At 58.4% G+C, this 16,636-nt stretch overlaps 1 protein-coding gene across 13 annotated transcripts in view; it reads right to left on the bottom strand.

Moving 5' to 3' along the window:
- NCOR2 (nuclear receptor corepressor 2) overlaps nucleotides 1–16,636 on the bottom strand; it is a 253,677-nt gene that overhangs the window by 11,337 nt on the left and 225,704 nt on the right. For all 13 annotated transcript variants that reach the window (XM_055710891.1, XM_055710843.1, XM_055710884.1 and 10 more), the window contains 13 exons: nucleotides 14,518–14,668; nucleotides 10,521–10,673; nucleotides 10,054–10,140; nucleotides 9,303–9,580; nucleotides 8,147–8,510; nucleotides 5,897–6,124; nucleotides 5,539–5,784; nucleotides 4,764–4,913; nucleotides 4,244–4,372; nucleotides 3,970–4,132; nucleotides 2,992–3,425; nucleotides 517–660; nucleotides 184–332 (listed from right to left, as the gene is read on the bottom strand). In XM_055710891.1, the coding sequence (XP_055566866.1) occupies nucleotides 184–332; nucleotides 517–660; nucleotides 2,992–3,425; nucleotides 3,970–4,132; nucleotides 4,244–4,372; nucleotides 4,764–4,913; nucleotides 5,539–5,784; nucleotides 5,897–6,124; nucleotides 8,147–8,510; nucleotides 9,303–9,580; nucleotides 10,054–10,140; nucleotides 10,521–10,673; nucleotides 14,518–14,668 (2,676 nt within the window). The remainder of the gene's footprint in view (nucleotides 1–183; nucleotides 333–516; nucleotides 661–2,991; nucleotides 3,426–3,969; nucleotides 4,133–4,243; nucleotides 4,373–4,763; nucleotides 4,914–5,538; nucleotides 5,785–5,896; nucleotides 6,125–8,146; nucleotides 8,511–9,302; nucleotides 9,581–10,053; nucleotides 10,141–10,520; nucleotides 10,674–14,517; nucleotides 14,669–16,636) is intronic.

Below are 16,636 nucleotides of genomic sequence, written 5' to 3' on the forward strand. Positions count from 1 at the left end.
GCTTGCTGGGGACGCCAGCACCCGGGTTGAACACACGTGATGCACCCTGCTCTCTCCAGCCCTCAAACAGAGGCGCTGAGGTCTGTAGCATCACTCCCAGACCCTCCCCGCCAGATATGTTTCACATCAGCTCTTCCCTCCTCCCTGGAGCCCCAGCGGGAAGGCAAGAATGAGGTTAATTACACTGATATGCTGAGCCAGCGTGACCACCCGCTGGTTCATGCCCTTGATGCTCTGGCTGGACTGCAGAGGCTGGCACTGGGGCTGGGGGCCGTCGGGCTGCCGGAGGTGCTGCAGGTGGGCTGTGTCAGGAGCTGAGGCCTTCAAGGAGCCTGGGGGGGCACAAAATAAAAAAAAAAAAAGCAGCCGTGAGATGATGTCTGTGTCCCCCTCCTTGAACCCCACCTGACATGGCACTGGGGCATGGCAAGCAAGGGCTGGCTGACAAAGCCCCCCCCTCCCCAAGCCAGCCTGGGGCTCTCCTGCAGCGCTGGCACTGCTGACCCCTGCCCTCACCTTGCTGTTTCTGCCTCAGGTCATGCTCCCCGTGCCCCTTCTCCGCATCCTGCAGCAGCTTGGCCCCTTTCTCATGGGACAGGCTGGGTGAGCTCACGGGACTCACCGCTTCCATCCGCTCAGGGCTGTACCCTCCATGAAAGCCTGGGGAAATGGGAGAAGGGAGTTAAACCCAGGAGCGCACTTGCCTCTTCCCTAGTGTTGTGGTGACTGCTGCTTGTGGGTAGAGTTATGTGTTCAGTGAAGGGGGGAGAAAAGAGACGAGAGAAGACCTGGCAGGTCACATTGCGGGGACCCCCGGAGCCACCTCTGATGTCCAGCTGTGGGGCTGGCTGCAGCAAAGGGGCGACCGCAGTCCCGCACAGCTGGACGCTCAGCAGCTCATGGTGACAGCACGAGAGTCAGGAACCAAACTCAACCCCTGTGGGGTCACAACTTGTTCCCCCCCTTTCTCCCACCTACTGAAACAGAAAAATAAAACCTGCTACACCAGGAGGGAAAGCAACGCTCTGCAGAGGTGGGGATGGCTGCACAAGAGGTCTCCAAGTGTTTTACAAAGAAAAGCCCCAAGCCCAGCATGGCCAAGAGCAGGGGCTTGGAAACTGGGTGCGAGACCCTGTGGACTCCAGGTCCTGCTCTGGAGACAGCAGGCTTGCACTCCACAGGGGTGAAAAGGCTTCTCGACCACATTCTGCCTTTTCAGACCTTTGCACAGACTCAACCTGCATCAAAACTGGCAGAGCTGGAACGAAGGACCACCACCACCTTTCAACAGGGAGGGGAAACTGAGGCACAGGCGGGTTATGCTTCCAAAGGGTGGAGGACGGCAGGGCGTTGGAGGAGGCACACGCTGCCTCTCACCAGCTGAGCCCGTTTGGCAACGCTCACAACTTCTGCCTCCACAGACCTTTCCCCTCCTCACGCTCAATTCCTATTCCTAGAAACCGCCCACTGCAGGCAAATCCAGCCTGTGACCCACAGCACTGCCGGACGGTCCCCGGTGCCCAGGCACGGACACGCTGACCTCGCACGTACCTGGGGCATGGGGAGGGAAGGACCCCCACAGAGAACCTCCCTGCACCAGGGAGGGGGATGCAGCATCCCCCATCACCCCATGCACGGCAGCACTGAAGGCAGCACGCTTCGGATCCACCCAAGATGAAGTATTCTGCTCTGGAAAGATCCCAAAGCAACTGAAGTTCTGAGGAACACCAGCTCCTTTCTGTAAGCTCCTGGCTGTAGAAAAGCTGCCCCGCTCCTCCGCGGCGTGACACCACTCAGCTGGAGCGAAACCCCGGTGCCAGGGAGAAAGGGCAGAGGAAAAGCCCGGCCAGGCAGCACGTCACAGCTGGAGGCACGTCCTTGGCCTTGCAGGATGCTGCTAGAAGGGGCCGGGACCAGACATGACCAAGTGGGGTGGGACGGGTGGGTCGCCATGTGCCGCTGAGAACAGCTCTCCTCCCAGCCACGCTGCCGTGGCCCTTCCACCCCTGGGTTACAGGAAGGCAAGTTGGCAGCAACCCCCAGTGCCCACAGCTAAGGCAGATGCTTCAATGTGAAGATGGGGTCCCATCAAATCCCCAGGGGCCGCCTGTTGCTTCTGCATGCTGGTGGGACCTGGATGAATGCTCTGGGGGAAGGCTGGTCCCATCAAGAACGACCCAGACCTTGAATCCAGCCCCCTTGCTGCACTTTCTTCTGGAGAAGCTTATCCTGGCACTTGTGTCCTGCACCAGACCGCTGTTAGGTGGTTCCTGTGGTCTGCTCTGGAAATGGCTACTGAGGCCAGCTGGGCTGAGGGATCCCTGGGCAGCTGTGCCCACACTGTGCAGCATCCCACACCAGAACCCCAAGTGAGGACACCCCAAGTGAAGGGACCCCGTCTTTTGCAGCAGCCCGCAAAGCCCCCTGAGATCCTGCACGCTCGGGGATACAACCATGAGCGGGGCAGTGCCTGTCTGATGGCCACCAGCCCTGGCCCACTCACACTCCTAGGTCTCTGCTTCACTTGTTGGATTTATTACCCACAACTGTTCCTTACAGGCTGCCTGGGAATTTCTAAGGATGGGGAAATCAGAATTGGCAAATCGCTGTTGTCTGTAAAAAGCAATACCAGGAAAGCCATCTGCAAAACACGACTTGGCAATGGGAAAAACTAAAAGAGGGTGGAAGAAGGGAAGATCCTTAAAACACATACAAATAAAAAAGTCTGGAATAATACAATAACCAGGAAGAAGAGGGACAAACACACTCAGGGAGTTGATAAAGCCAATAGCCAAAACATGCAACTGAAAAGAATAATGAAAAAAAATAATGGGTTTCAGGCCACAGCTCTGTCACCTCTCCCCTCCAATTTCTTGCCATCACCAGCAGCGTTGTTACTCAGTGCCCCTCTCTCTCGCTGCCCCGTATCGCGAGACATGTGGCGCATGATAACCACATCTATGAGGCTGGCCGCTGTTGCGGTGGTCTTACCGAGTGCTCGGAGCTCCTGTTCCTGCATCGAAAAGGGTTTACTTTGACTCTTCTCTCTGCTGTGCTGCTCGGGGCCCGAGGCTGCGTGCGGCTGCTCCAGAGCGTGATGGTGCTGCTGGCTCTTCCCCTGCCCTCTGCTATAGTGATGGGAAGCACCAGGTCCGGAGGCGGGTAAAGGTCTTGACTCCATGGCTTTAATGGGTGACGGTGACTGTTCGAGGTTGGCCCCGCTGGACAGCTTTGAGGTGAAGACGTTGTTGTCAGCCTGGGCTCGTTCCGCCTTGGCTTCCCGTGCCCTCGAGACCTCCTTCTGCAGGACAGCCGGGTCCATCGGGGGCGTGTAGCCATCCGCCGCGCCGATGGAGGAGCGCAGCGTGGCGGCCGAGGGGAAGGCGGCCGAGCGGATTGGTGATGTGGTAGTGGTGGAGGAAGATCTGGAAAGCAAATGAAAATGAGGCAAAGGTGAGAGAAGCAGGTGGAGAAAGGGGAGTGCTGTCACCAGAGCCCCAGCGCTCAGCCCTGCCTGTCCAAGGTCACCCCAGGGCTCCGGAGCGCGGGGCTGGCCCGTGCTGGATGGAGCCTCCACCAAGTAACTGGCCGTGGGGGTTTGGCCGTGGCCTGGATGTGTTGACTGGAGGGAATAAAACCCACGGACAGGTCCCAGAGACCTTCATAACTCTACCACCAGGCAACTTTCAGCAAGAGGAGGACCTGCATTTGGGCACATGGATGCTCCTGCTTTCTTTCCTGGTAGCAGTAAAAGCCACCAGCAAAAACAAAGGAATTGGACACCAAAATCTACCTGTCCCCATCACAACTGCCCTGTAAGCCCCAGTCCTGCTCCCCCCAAGACTGAGGGCCAAAACAACCCTTGCTCCATCTCAGAGGTCTCCCATGCAATGCTCATTAATTAACCGCCATGGCCGTGCCGGTGCAGGGGTCTGGGCAAGCAGCAGGGACCGTGGCGGGGGGACATACCGCAGGACGGAAGGGGTGGGGGTCTCTGAGGAGATGATCTTCATGCTCGTGTTGTGGAGCACGCTGGGGCGCTGCTGGATGGTCTCGTGGGTGCGGGGTGAGACGGGAGAGTGCTGGTGGCTGTGAGAGTGCGAGGATGAACGGCTGCTGGACTGCTCTGTACCTGGGGGAAAACACGCAGAAAAGCTTCTTCAGCTCTTCCTTTTGTAGCCCCAACCCTACGGCCACCCAGCATGGGCCCCAAGATGCGGTGCCAGGCTCCTCCCCAGCCTACCTGGTCTCCAGATGGGTGCGTGCTCCACCGTGGTGGATGCTAGGATGGATTTTTCACGCTCCCTCTCCCGTTCCCGCTCCCGCTCAGACACCGACGATCCTGACTGTTTGGTCATGTGTGTGGGGCCTCCTGCAACCCAACCAAAAGGCGGTTAGAGGGCTGCGGGCACAGCAGTTCCCCCAGGAGCACCACCTGCTCTTCACATCGCTGTGCCTGCAGGGCAGGGGAGGAACAGCTCCAGCCAAGGGCACCCAGTGGGACACAGCCCGGGGAATCACGGAACAGCCATCGTGGCGCTGTCTCTGGGGTACGACCTTCCACAAAGCTGTTTGCTAGCAGCGACTTTGGGGAAGGCAGGGGAAAAGCAAGGAAGCCCCCAACAGGCAGGACTGGCGGGGCTGGGCCCCCCGTGAGAATGAACTTGGGCTCCCCCCACCTGCACCCACCTGCTCATGGCCCTGAATTTGTTAAGGGTCCTGCCCAACCGCTTTCCCATGGGAAAAGCAACCCGCAGCTTTACCTGGGGAGAGCGGGGAGCTGCTGTGCCGGCTGCTGAAGGTCTGGGGGGGGCCGGGGATGTAGGTGATGCGGTCCATGGTGGTGGCAGAGGTGCCAGGGGTAGGGGGCACGAGGACGGGCAGGTGTGGCACTTGGGACAGGTCGATGATGCCTGGAGAGAGAAGTGAGAGGACTGTCAGGATGATGCTGAGCCGCTGCAGCTTGGTGCGCTGGAGTGGGGAGTGATGCTGGGGAGGGGTCAGCTGGTCTTGCTGCTGGGGCACAGCCCAGTGCCAGCACACACACGGCCCCCAGGCACTGGTTGTTGGGGAGGGGACCCTTCTGTGGGCAAATACAATGTGTCCTGCTGCTGGGAATAACGGGGAGGGAAAATGTTGAGACCTATCCCTGCTAAGCAAGGGGCTGCTGCCTGCGGAGGGGCAGAGCACCACACCCCCACACTCCCCAGCAAGCCCTGCTTTTGCAGAAAGCCACATACATCCTTCTGGGAGTGGGTTTTAATCTCCAAAAGCCAGCAGGACTAGGCTGGGAAGCGCTCCCATGACCTAAAACCAGAGCCACACGTCAGGAGCCTCAAGGAACCAAAGATGGCAAAAAGAGCATCAAATTCCTCCCAGCTGCCCTCCACGCCGATGACCAAGTTCCTACGCTGCTGGGTGACATCTTGCTGCTGGCTTCACCCTTGGCCCCAGCGCTGGAGCTGGCAGTGCCGGCCTGACCCAGCCTCCTTCTCCCCACATGCCCCCAAACTGCTGGACGGCGCGTGCCGGGAGGACCTGCTGCATAGTTGAGGGCGAGGGAGGGCTCCCGGGGTGACAAGCCGCGCAGCATGTCTGCCCGCTGCGCCATGGCTGTGGCTGCGGCGTTGTGGTGCATCTGCTGGGACGTGATGTAGTCGTTGATGATGGTCTGTCGGTTCTCCATTGCGGCTGTGTCCGGGTAGCCCCGGATGAGGTACGGGGGGTAGAGGTGGGGGTACGTGGGGCTCGGAGCCAGGTGCCTCGGCAGGTAGTAAGCAGCAGCTGGGAGAGAAAAGGATGGAGACGTGAAGTGGCTTCCCCAGAGACCTCAGGCTTTCGGAGCATAACAAGTTAAAAATCAATCCTCAACAGGCGGTGCCCCCACCAAATGTACCTGCTTCCAGTTGGATTCCCCTTGGGATGGCGGTGGGATCGAAAGCCAGCGGGATGTGTCCCCGGTACAGGTCAACCCCGCTGACGCCACGGAGCAGGTGCTCATACGGGGAGATGGGGTGGTGGTGGTCAGCCACGGGAGCATGCGGAGACTTAGAGTTGGTGAGCTCTCTCGATGTGGGGGTCATCTTTCTGTCCTGGGACACTGGCTTCCCGGCAGTGATGCTCCCTGCAGTGAGCAGACGGAAATGAGTCAGAGACTGAGTGCTGTGGCCAAGCCATGTCCCCGAGGGATGTCTGCAGCCAAGCATGTCCCCCAGGGAGGTTCGCAGCTATCCTGAACTTGAGGGAACTTTCCCTCCTCCCTGCACTGCCATGTCTTGTTACGCCACCATGGCCAAGGCGGGCCAAGCCCTGGTGCATCCAGGTCCCAAACCATCCCCCCAGCCCAGCGCATCCATGCTGGGTGGTCTCTTGAGTTCATCCTGCTCCACACAAGCAGACGGCGGTGGAGCCTTGCTGCTGTGCTCCTTGGCACTGGAGGTCACTGCTGCTGGGCAGAGCTGGGGACCCCAAAACTGCCAGCAATGGTGACAAAACACAATCCAGAGTGCTGGAGCACCCAGCACCCTCTGGAGCCGTGAGCTTTCCCAGCGCACGGAGGGGAGGCTGGATCCTGTCAGGGATTCCTCTTGGCTCTCCCGGACTGGGCATCGGTGGTGCTTCCCACCCAACCTGGGACCAGCATCACCAGCTCCTGTGTCCATAATGGCAGCTGGGGACAGCGGCTGACACAGAGCCACTGCAAGCAGCGTGACCAGACCCCCTGCACCAGGCTGCACGCCCAAGGCTGCGCGGCGCTGGCTCGGGGGGTGAGGCACAGCCCCCTCGTGTGTGCCGGTTGATCCAGCCCCAGCCTGGCTGCCTGGAAAACAACCGGGGCTGTGACACGGGACAGCTGCCTTCCGACTGCAGCCCCTGCCATGGGGACTCGTGCTGAGCATCTGCACCCCAAAACCCTGTGGGCTCTGCACATGCAGAAACCCACCCTCCCGCTAGCGTTCTGCAGAACATCGATTTTTCCCTTGGGATCCCTCCCGGCTGCCCAAGTGCTGCCTGCCCTGCATTGCGCTCACCATGCGTGCCAATCTTGGAGCTGCCTACGCCTGAAGGCTTCCCCCAAAGGACTGACCTAACCGGGATGACAGCAGAGGCTGCGGCAACAGGACACAGCGACCACGGAGAGCAGGCGGCAGCAAGCGATGGGGGAGGCTTTTTGGCGGAGCTCCGCACTGCACGGCCCCGTCTCCCACTCCTCGCCAGGGAGGCACATCCTGGCCTCGGTTTTTAGCAGACTGCGATGTCTTGTGCTGCACGCCCCCAAATCACAAGACTCTTGGATCAGAACAAGAATTTGCGGGCGGGAGGTGCAGAAGGCCCCAAAGCAGTCACACGTAGGCTTGATGGGGCAGGGTGTCTCAGGCACTGGCTTCAGCGCCGATCCTGCCCGCAAACATGCCATGAAGCAAGAGGGGTTTTGTGCCCTGGACCTGAGCACGTCTCACCAGATCGCTGAGCCCAGCCCAGCCACGTGCCTGCTCCCTGGAAGCCCCAGGTCTGGCTCTGGGGGCAGGAGGTGGCTGATGCCAGGGGGCACAGGCAGCCCCTGCCTGGGGCAAGCAGACAGGCTGCGAGATGGCAGATCCCAAAGACCAGCTGCACTGCCTGGATCCACCGGCTTGGAAGGGATTAGATATTCCTGGAGCTGAGGCACTCGGGTGCCCCGGTGATGGGTGAGGCATAAACACACAGGGTAGGCAAACGCACACCAGGTGGGTGGGGGTGTGACGATCCCCCTGCAGTGCACCAAGAGCCGCTGTCCTGCCCGCCTGCAGCAACGAGGGTGCCCTGGGCCAGTGCTGGCTCAAGGAGACGCTTTCAAAACACCACCAGCTTCACCAGCCATGCTCCAAGCCTCCCTCCGGTTACCCCTGTGCAGGTGTGGGGTGCCCTCACCGTAACCATGTGAGTGCCCCCAGGAAGGCAGCTGAGCCCCAGCCACCCCTGGCAGCCACCCCAGTGCCATGAGTCAGCCGCGGGCAAGACTGGGCACGGGGTGCCGCGGAGAACGGGTCTGACGGGCACCAGCTAGGAACAACTCAGGCAGGTTGGGTCAGCAGCCACCTCCTGCACACTTTGCCCGCTTGGCTTGCTAAAAATCCTTGTGTCAAATAAAAGGTTTGCCCAGTACCTTCATGCTGCCGTGGCGTGGACTCCCGCGTGGAGACTGGAGACCCTCTGTGCAGGTGGCTGCCAAACGCCGTGCTGTGCCCTGCCTGGTGGTCCTCGTAGGCGAGGGAACTTTGGTGGGGCTTGCCCGGCTCAGGTACAATCACAGGAGCCCCTCTGGCGATGGAGCCACCTGAGTTTGTCACCGGGCTTGGCCTGTTTTTCAGGCTTTCTTCATAAGCTCTCTCCAGATTCCTCGGGTCCTGGATGATGTCCAGTGAGTGCACAGAGTGAAAAGTCCTGCCGGGACTACCGATGATGGAGCGCACATCGTGCTTTTTGGTACTCGAGGAGGAAGAGCCACTGTCGTACTTCAGTGGGGTACCCTGGGGACAGAAGGCAAAGGGGACATCAAAGGGGCATAGAGCAGAAGGGGATGCGGTGGCTGCATCCCACCAAGTCTCAATGGGACCTGTTCAGTGGGTCACTACACCAGTTTACGTGGCCAAATGACAACTGGCAAAGCAGAGATAATCGCTCTGCACGGCACGGGGTAGGGTGGAGGGCCCATCTTGCATGTCTTGTTGTGCTCCAACAAGATGATGATGAGTCACTGCCGAAGGCTGGCTGTGCCCATCACGCCTCTCTCCTACACACATCTGAAATGAGGTAGGACTACGAGGTGCCATGGGAACCCTCCAAATATTTGCAGTCCAACAGGAGACAGCATGCCACGTTTCCTCCTAACTATTGGCCTTGCTGGGTTGACACTTGCCCGTAAAGGGAGGAGACCGAGACTATGTGCACCCAGAGTCACAACTGCCAAGGGCACTGCGTTGACTCCGGCCTTGAACAGGAGCCAAACGCGGCTCCTTCCGTGTACGCCTGTGGATGGAGCATCACCTTTTTAACGTGCCAGGGGGTGCTGACCTCCCTTCCCTGGGTTTTGTATCTATCCACTGGGAAGGATCACAGGATGGTTTGGGTTGGAAGGGACCCCATCCAAGTATGGGGAAGGGCCACCTTTACCCAAGCAGAGCCTCAGTTCTGACCAGTGATGTATGTGCAACATGAAGCCCTCTCTGCTCTCTGTTTACCTTGGGAATGGTCCCCAGGGTCCATGCAAGAACAGCAGCCTAACTGAGACCCATCTCACCTGCTGTTTGCCCCCTACTCACCTGCGTGATGGAGCCTTCCTTCAGAGGTCTCGTCAGAGAGATGTCGGGTGTCCGCCTCAGCTCCTCCCGAGGAATCTCATGGATTGATCTTCCTGCTTCTTTTACCGTGGCCACCAGGTCTTCATGGGCTGGTTTCATTTTCAGAGGAGTAAGGCCCTCGTGAGACCTGACCTTGTAGGCATCGGTTAAGTCCCTCGGTGGAGTGTTTTCCCTCTTGAGCTGCTTGGCTTCTCTTCTGAGGTAGTCCTCATGGGCCTCCACGTAGGACCGAGGTATTCCTGCAATGCCCAAGCAGATGACAGATGCAGAGGGTGATTCCCCAGCCAGACACTGGACTCCCAGGCCCCACATGGATGCTCAGTTGAAGGGATCTCTAGTTAATGCACGTAACTTGGGGACTGGCACCCAACCCAGCACACTGAGCAGCTACACCACGAATGCAGCTGGACCACATCACATCTACCACCACTTTCTGGGCCCATTTTACACTAGCTTCAACCTGCCCTCATGAGAGTCACTGAGAATTTTACCCCTGACTTTGTTGAGAGCTTAGGTTGGTAGAAGCTGAGCAAGACTGAAAATCTCTCAGAGCACACAGCCGAGGCCGCAGAGGTCTGCAGCAGTGGGACCTCAGTGTGTCCACCCTTGCTTCCTCCTGCCCTAGCCTGACAACAAGAACAAGGGGCCATGCAGGTGAGATACTTCCCTGCGTTACCTCTGGCCATGGCCATCTTCTGCTTGCAGGCTTTACCTTGTGTAATTGAGCCCCGTATGTGATGCTGCTCCTTTAGGTTATGGGGACTGTGTCGGTCTGGAGGGATTGCTCGACCCATGAGACCTAGAACAGATCCAAGGCAGAAAGCTGGGTTGTGACACAGGAGTTCATTTCAACACATGACCATGTTACCAGGGATTCCTGGGACAACAAGGAAAAACACCAAAAATTTCTAAATTACATGAGTTGTCTTTTTTTAAAACGTGCTTCCCTTTTTTTTTTTTTTTTTTGTAGCGGGCAGAAACCAAAGGCAAAGGGGCCAGTCTGCATCCCTTGTTTTCCCACGCTGCTCAGATGCTGTCCTGTTGGGATGTGCTGCAGGGCACCAGCTAAGCACTGCCGAAACACGGGCATGGGAAGGAGCACCATGTAGAAGAGACAAGATGGGGTCTCTGCGGGTCACTGCTAGCACAGCATGGGTGAAAGACTTCGCCCAGACCCACCTTCAATGCTGGCAGATAAGGTATCACGGGCTGATAAGCCCCGGCTGATCCTCCCCTCCATCATATCATAGGTCCGCTTGGTTCCTGCGGTCTCATGCGAAGCTCCTGAGCTCCTGCTGTCCTCTTTGGAACACTGAGAAGCAGCAACTCCACCTGGGGAAGGGAACACCGAAAAGCACCATCAGGAGCACAGAAAGTCAGCCCCAGCCAAGGGAGGGTGTTCTCTTTGCATGCGTTGCTGGAAGGTCAGATCCCATCCTAGCATCAGCCACCACTCCGCGACACCAGAAACATCACATGAAGTTAGCTTCCAAGAAATTCAGCTGGTGTTTTCTCCCCTCCCTGCCTGCCTCAGCCACCAGATCTGTGCCTCCTGCTCGGGTAGGAGCATCCGCCCCGTCGTGTCCCACTCCCTCCCTCCCTGGTGGGGGCCATCCTGTAGGCAGGGGGACAGCCCGGAGCCAGCGCGGTGCTGGTGGGAGCAGCTGCGGTTCCACTGAACTTGGCCCTGTGGGTCTGGGGATTTTTATTTTTTTTTCCCCCGTTTGTTTTGATTTTTGCTAGACACCTACTGTTTGGGATCTTGGCCAGCCTTAACATTTGCCGAGACACTCCCTGGGTGAGAAAATGAGGGAAAAGGGGGGAGAGACGAAGCTGGGAATGATGCCTTTGGAACAGCAGTGAGTGTGCATAAGAACTGGGAGAGACGGAGACGGCAGAAAGTCCCACCCAAGACCGAGGGAGCGAGCACTAGTAAGACAGGAGACCACCGACCGCCTCCTTGTCTGAACCTGGAGCAAATTCTCCTGCAAACCAACAGCAGACCCCCTGCCCTGAGCCCCAGCCCCTCCCCACCCCCCCTGGCACAGCCCTGCCTGTGCCAGGCAGCATCACGCCCACCCTGGGCGATGGGCACCCATCATGTGTGGCGAGCTGTGAATCCAGCAGGCAGCTCCCTATCCAGCCCAGCGCCTCGTGTTTGTGTAACGAGCTCCGAGCAGGGATGCTGGCGTGGAGAGACAAACACCTCTGCCCATCGGCCCTGGCCAGGTTGCCCCTGCCGGGGACTGCCAGTGCCCTGATCCTCCTCTTCGTGGGCAGAGAAGGTGGTTATACAGTTAGAGAAAATGGAAGACAAGTTAAAAACATTCATTCCCTTGCAGACGATCGGGAACAGAAGTCCTCCTCAGCAAACCCAGTAATTAATAAAATGGGATTATTACAACTTCACACCTACTATGAGTTTCCGCAATCCGCACCCACTCGATCCAGAAAGCATTTGGGGCTGTGTGTGGGGAAACAAGAGGGGGGATCTGTCCCCGAGTCCTCACTTTCAGATTCATCGGGGAAAGCTGGGGGTGACATTCAGAAGCAGCCAAGCACCTTGCAGCAGCCGCGGGGCGATGCGCCCGCACCCTATCATCAAGGCACATCTGCTGCCAGCAGCCCTTCTGCTGAAGGGGACGTGGTCCTGGGCACCCTTTGTACTGCTGGGAAGCGGGGGGAGGGCGCGAGGGAGAAGAGAGACTAAACAGAAAGAAAATCACTCCAAACCCACGTCCCTTGCCGTGCAGAAGCCATCAGCAATCATATGCAGAATGAGAATAACCAATCTAGCACAATTCAGCTCGCACACGCTACAGGATCTCGTCTCATTACAGCCCTTTTATTTTAAGCACCCTTATGACACTAAAGAATTTGCAATTTTTTTTTCTGCTTGCCAAAATTCATAATCACCAACAATTTCAGTTTTCTTATTTAATTTTTTTTTTTAACTCTTCCACTCCAGGCTGCGAAGCCCCGCCAGGCTGTACAGGGAGGAGAAGCAGCAGGGCTGGCTGGGCTGCAGAAGCACGTGAGATCACTCAGGATGTGATAAACGCTACCAAGCATGTAAAAGGCTGCTGTGGAGAGGAATGAATTAATTCCTCATCTGCGTCCACGGTGAGGCAGGACAAGGGGTGATGGGCTCCGGCTGCAGCCGAGGAGACTCGGGCTCACACTGACCGGTGTGTGCAATGGGCGAGAGTCTGATCTGTAGCCCCCCTTGGCTGGCTGGAGCAGGACCCCAGCGCAGGGCAGGGGCAGCCCCTGCTGCCAGGACCCTTCCCCATCTCTCCCCGCCTGCACTGTTTCTGAGATCAACCTCACTCGACGCCAAGCCTGGGCAGAGGAGATTAAAATAGCTTCTTGCACAAACAAGTCCTGAAATGCTTCCTGAGTCCTCCCTGGCCCGAGCCCTGCCAACTGTCCCAAAGGGCGCCCAGACATGAGTCTTCCGCGGTGACACTTCTTATCTGGGCAAGAGTTGACAGCGAGCGCGGACAGGCAGGGGACGAGCTGGTTTCCAGCCGGCAGGCGAGAGGCAGGGTGCACAGCCCTGTCCCCAGAGGTCCCTGCGCTCCCAGGGCACACATGGAGGTGGCATCAGCTGAAGCTTGTGAGTTGTCCCCCGTGGCCCAACCTGAACCCTCTGCCTCCAGCCCTGGATGAAACAACCAGCCTGCGATGAAACCAGCTGCCTGTGCTTGGAGACAAGTGGAAAGGGACTTCTGCTGGACACCTCTACCTGCGGGACCCACCGCAGGACCCGGGCTGCCAGGGATGCTCTGCTCCAGGAGGGATGCAGCCACCCTCGGGCGGGAGGCAGAGGGCCCAGGCAGCACAGCAGCCAACCAGAGATACCTGCTGAGCTGCCTGAAGTTAGGATCTGCTCCTCAGTCACCTTCAAATTCAGCTGAGAAGAAAAGTGACACGAGGACGGCTGTTCCCGTGCATGCCAGAGCACATGCCAGTGCTTCACCCCAAGGGGACTCAGCTCTTCCCAACCCCAGCTGCAGGCGGGGAGGAGACCGGCACCGTGCCAGGGATGCCCGACGCAGCACACGGTGAAAGGGAAGCACAGAGTTGTTCCCAGCTTCACTGGAGAGGAACATCTGCTTATCTCTTAACAGGAGCCACGGGGACCCGCAGAGCAGCTTTGATGGCCAGTGCTGCGATGGGACGAGCAGGCACAGAGGAGGCAGGAGCAGCTGGCGACTGCCTGCTGACAATGCTCATGCAGCGAGGCACCGTCGGCATTTACCGAGGAAGCATGTTACGGTGCAGCAGGGCTGTGAGCTGCAACGTGGCTTTTGGGTCTCTCCAGAGCCCCCTGGGGTGCAGCCCAGTGTCAGGCTCTCCTGCAGCCACCGGCCCGGGTTTGCTTTGCCGTGCCCTGCTCCCCAACAAGTGACACCGACTGTGCTGGGGGAAGCTTCTCACCCCAGACAGGGCTCTGGGCAGGTCCCTCGGGGTCCTCAGTGCCTCTGCGGGACAGCATCTGGCCACGGGCCAGTGCACCCCACAGACAGGCTCCTTGCGGGACGTGGGAATGGCTTCAGCCCCTCCAAGAACTACAGATGCTGTAGTGAAGCTCACGAGATCCTGAGGCAGGGTGCTGTGGGGCCCAGGAGGATTCCTGCAGGGCAGCCCCATGCTGGGAAAGCTGCACAGTGCCCAAGACGTTGCAGGTGAGGGTCTGATGTCTGAATAAACCGTTCTGCCATACCACCTGACTTGCCCCCATCTTGCAGGTTGAGTCCCACCTTAGCCCGAGAGCCTGGGGATGCTCTCATAACGTTTTTGGACAGTCCCATCCTGCACAGGGTGCTAGGGATGAAGGCAACACCTTCCCATCTGATTCCTCTCCTCTCCCCTGCTCCACCCAACCATCCAAACCAGAGACCCTGACCTCGGCCATGGCCCCAGCGCGCCCCTGGCTGCCAGCAAAGCCGCCTCCGAGGCAGCATCATGTCATGTCCCACATGAGCCAGAGGGAAATCCAGCCAGGCTGCAGGCAGGCGGGGTGGGAAGGGAGAGGAACGACGCTGGAAGCAAAGATGCGAGGCTGGCCTGTTGCACTTTGTCAGCCTTTCCCCAAATAGCTCCTGACTCCCAGCCACGGCGGCACAAACCCCCAGCGCCCGTCCTAAAAAGGCAGAGGATTACAACTTACCCTCGTAGGACAGCACGTGGCCTTTCTTCCCTTCGTAGATGACATGTCCTTTGGGCACGGCATCCTCTCTTGCCTTCTCTGCTCTGCTGGGGCTGTCTTCTCCGATTATCCTGGTAATGGTTCCTTTGTACAGCACTTCTGCCGGGGTGCCCTTGAAAAGCCACCAAGATCCATATTTAACAGTGTCACAAGCAATTAAGCCAGCGCGCACGCAGGGACAGGCTGTTCCCCGCGGAAGGCTGAGCGCAGGGAGAGCGCGCCCAGCCTCTGCTTCCTGGCGCAGCCAACAGCGAGGGACTTGCAGCTTAATTATTGATGAGGACGATAACGAGGAGCGGTAAAAAGCTACGTGATCTGTGCGAGGCTGCTGGGAAGAGGCAGGGGGGTGAGGACAGCACAGACCCCCAAAGCAGCAACTCTCCCACCCTGCGCGTTTCAGAGTAAGCTACCTGGCTCGCTTCCACCCCACAGGTCTGGGGGGACAGGGCTGGTGTCCCCCTGGGGACACCTTGGTGACAGCAAAGGGCTGCTCGAGCATTAGCTTTTTGCCTGCAGCCTGTTTCCCCAGCCGGGTACAGGAGCCACGGAGATGTCCTGCGCGCCCAGGGCACATCTGCTGGCAGTGAGCGGGACCTTCGGAGAGCTGCCTGTGCACGGTGGCCAGTGGCACGGGAGACTGGTCCTGGGGCAGGTCAGGGAGCGAAACCTGCTGGTTCGCCCTCCAACAGGAATAGCAGCAGGCTCCTGACGCAAACGGTGTGAACTCAAACCTCGCTCTCCCTGGAGGCACACATGGACAGAGCTCACAGCCACCTGCCCCTCTCTGAATCCCCCTCCAAACACCGAGCTGGATGTCCTGGAGGAGGTTGCTGGTGACCTCTGCCATCACAACCTGTCGGTGCCAACTGGGAACAGCCACTGTGGGGTGATGGTCCCCCATCCCATCGGTGCTATTCAGAGCGAAGCTCTTGATTTGACACCTGCCTACCCTGCTCACGTAACCCCACTAGCCCCCAGGATGGATGCTTGCGAGAAGCCTTGGGGAAGTGACACCCCAGCCAGCTTTGCTGGCACTTCCAGGTTGTGCCAGGGCAGGCTATTTCCCCCCGCCAGCCTGGAGATGCCCCTGCTCTGTACCAAGCCCTCTGAGCACCAGCGGTCCCCAAAACCCCACCACAGCTGCCGGGACATGCCAGCACGCAGGTTGAGCGCTCTGATCTCTTGCCCTCGCAGTACACCCAGCAACAGCTCTCCCAGCCCCAGGTAAGTCATCTTCCTTCCGCGGACGTGCTCAGTGGGGATTTGAAAGCATGTGATGACAGATGGCTTCAGAGCAGAGAACATATATTCAAGATCTGCCTTCTGTGAACTGGATGACTAATCCGAGATCAAGTATCAGCTCCGGTACCAGGAGCTGCTGCTGGAACTGGGGGTTCCTTCCCCCCGATGGGAGCAGAGGGATGTAGGCTGCTAGGCCAGCAGGAGCGGCAGGTAACACCTTGTGTCTGGGCTTGGTACCTTCATCCCAAGCCAAAGAAAGGAATCTAGATGGATTTATTAGCTGGATGCAAAACAGTGTCTCAACAAACTCTGCCCACCTCCCGAACTCTGGCACGTGGTGCTCAAGAGCCTTCTTGCCCACCGCTGCTGGCCACAGCTGCTGCAGGGCATCTGAGAGGGTGCAGCACGTGTTTGCTTTGATGGGTTTTTTACAGTCCCCGAGCATCTGCTCCCGGCAGCTGTTGGATGCGGGGCACCAGGCAAATTAAGCCTTTGCTCTGGGCCAGGATTCAGGTTTAGGTCACCAGGGCCAAAAGGAACACGGCTGTCCCCCTTGAAGGAGGCAGGCAAAAATCTGGGCATGAGTAGCTTTAAATATCTGAATGATGGCCAGATAAAATCCCCACAGGAAACAGATATTATTTTTTTTTTTAATGCTCCCTGCTCTGTTACCAGATGAGCAATAACTCACACTGCAAAAAGCTATCGCCCGCTTGCCAGCTGCTCTTCCGAAGATGGATGGTGGAGATTAAGGCCAAAGTATCTTCCTGCTCAGGAGGGCCTTTGGGCAGGACCCCCAGCACAGCATGCTCAGCCTGGCAGCACCCCTCGCTATCTT

The sequence above is a fragment of the Falco cherrug genome, chromosome 1 (genome assembly GCF_023634085.1).
Source record: "Falco cherrug isolate bFalChe1 chromosome 1, bFalChe1.pri, whole genome shotgun sequence".
Lineage (NCBI taxonomy): Eukaryota > Metazoa > Chordata > Aves > Falconiformes > Falconidae > Falco > Falco cherrug.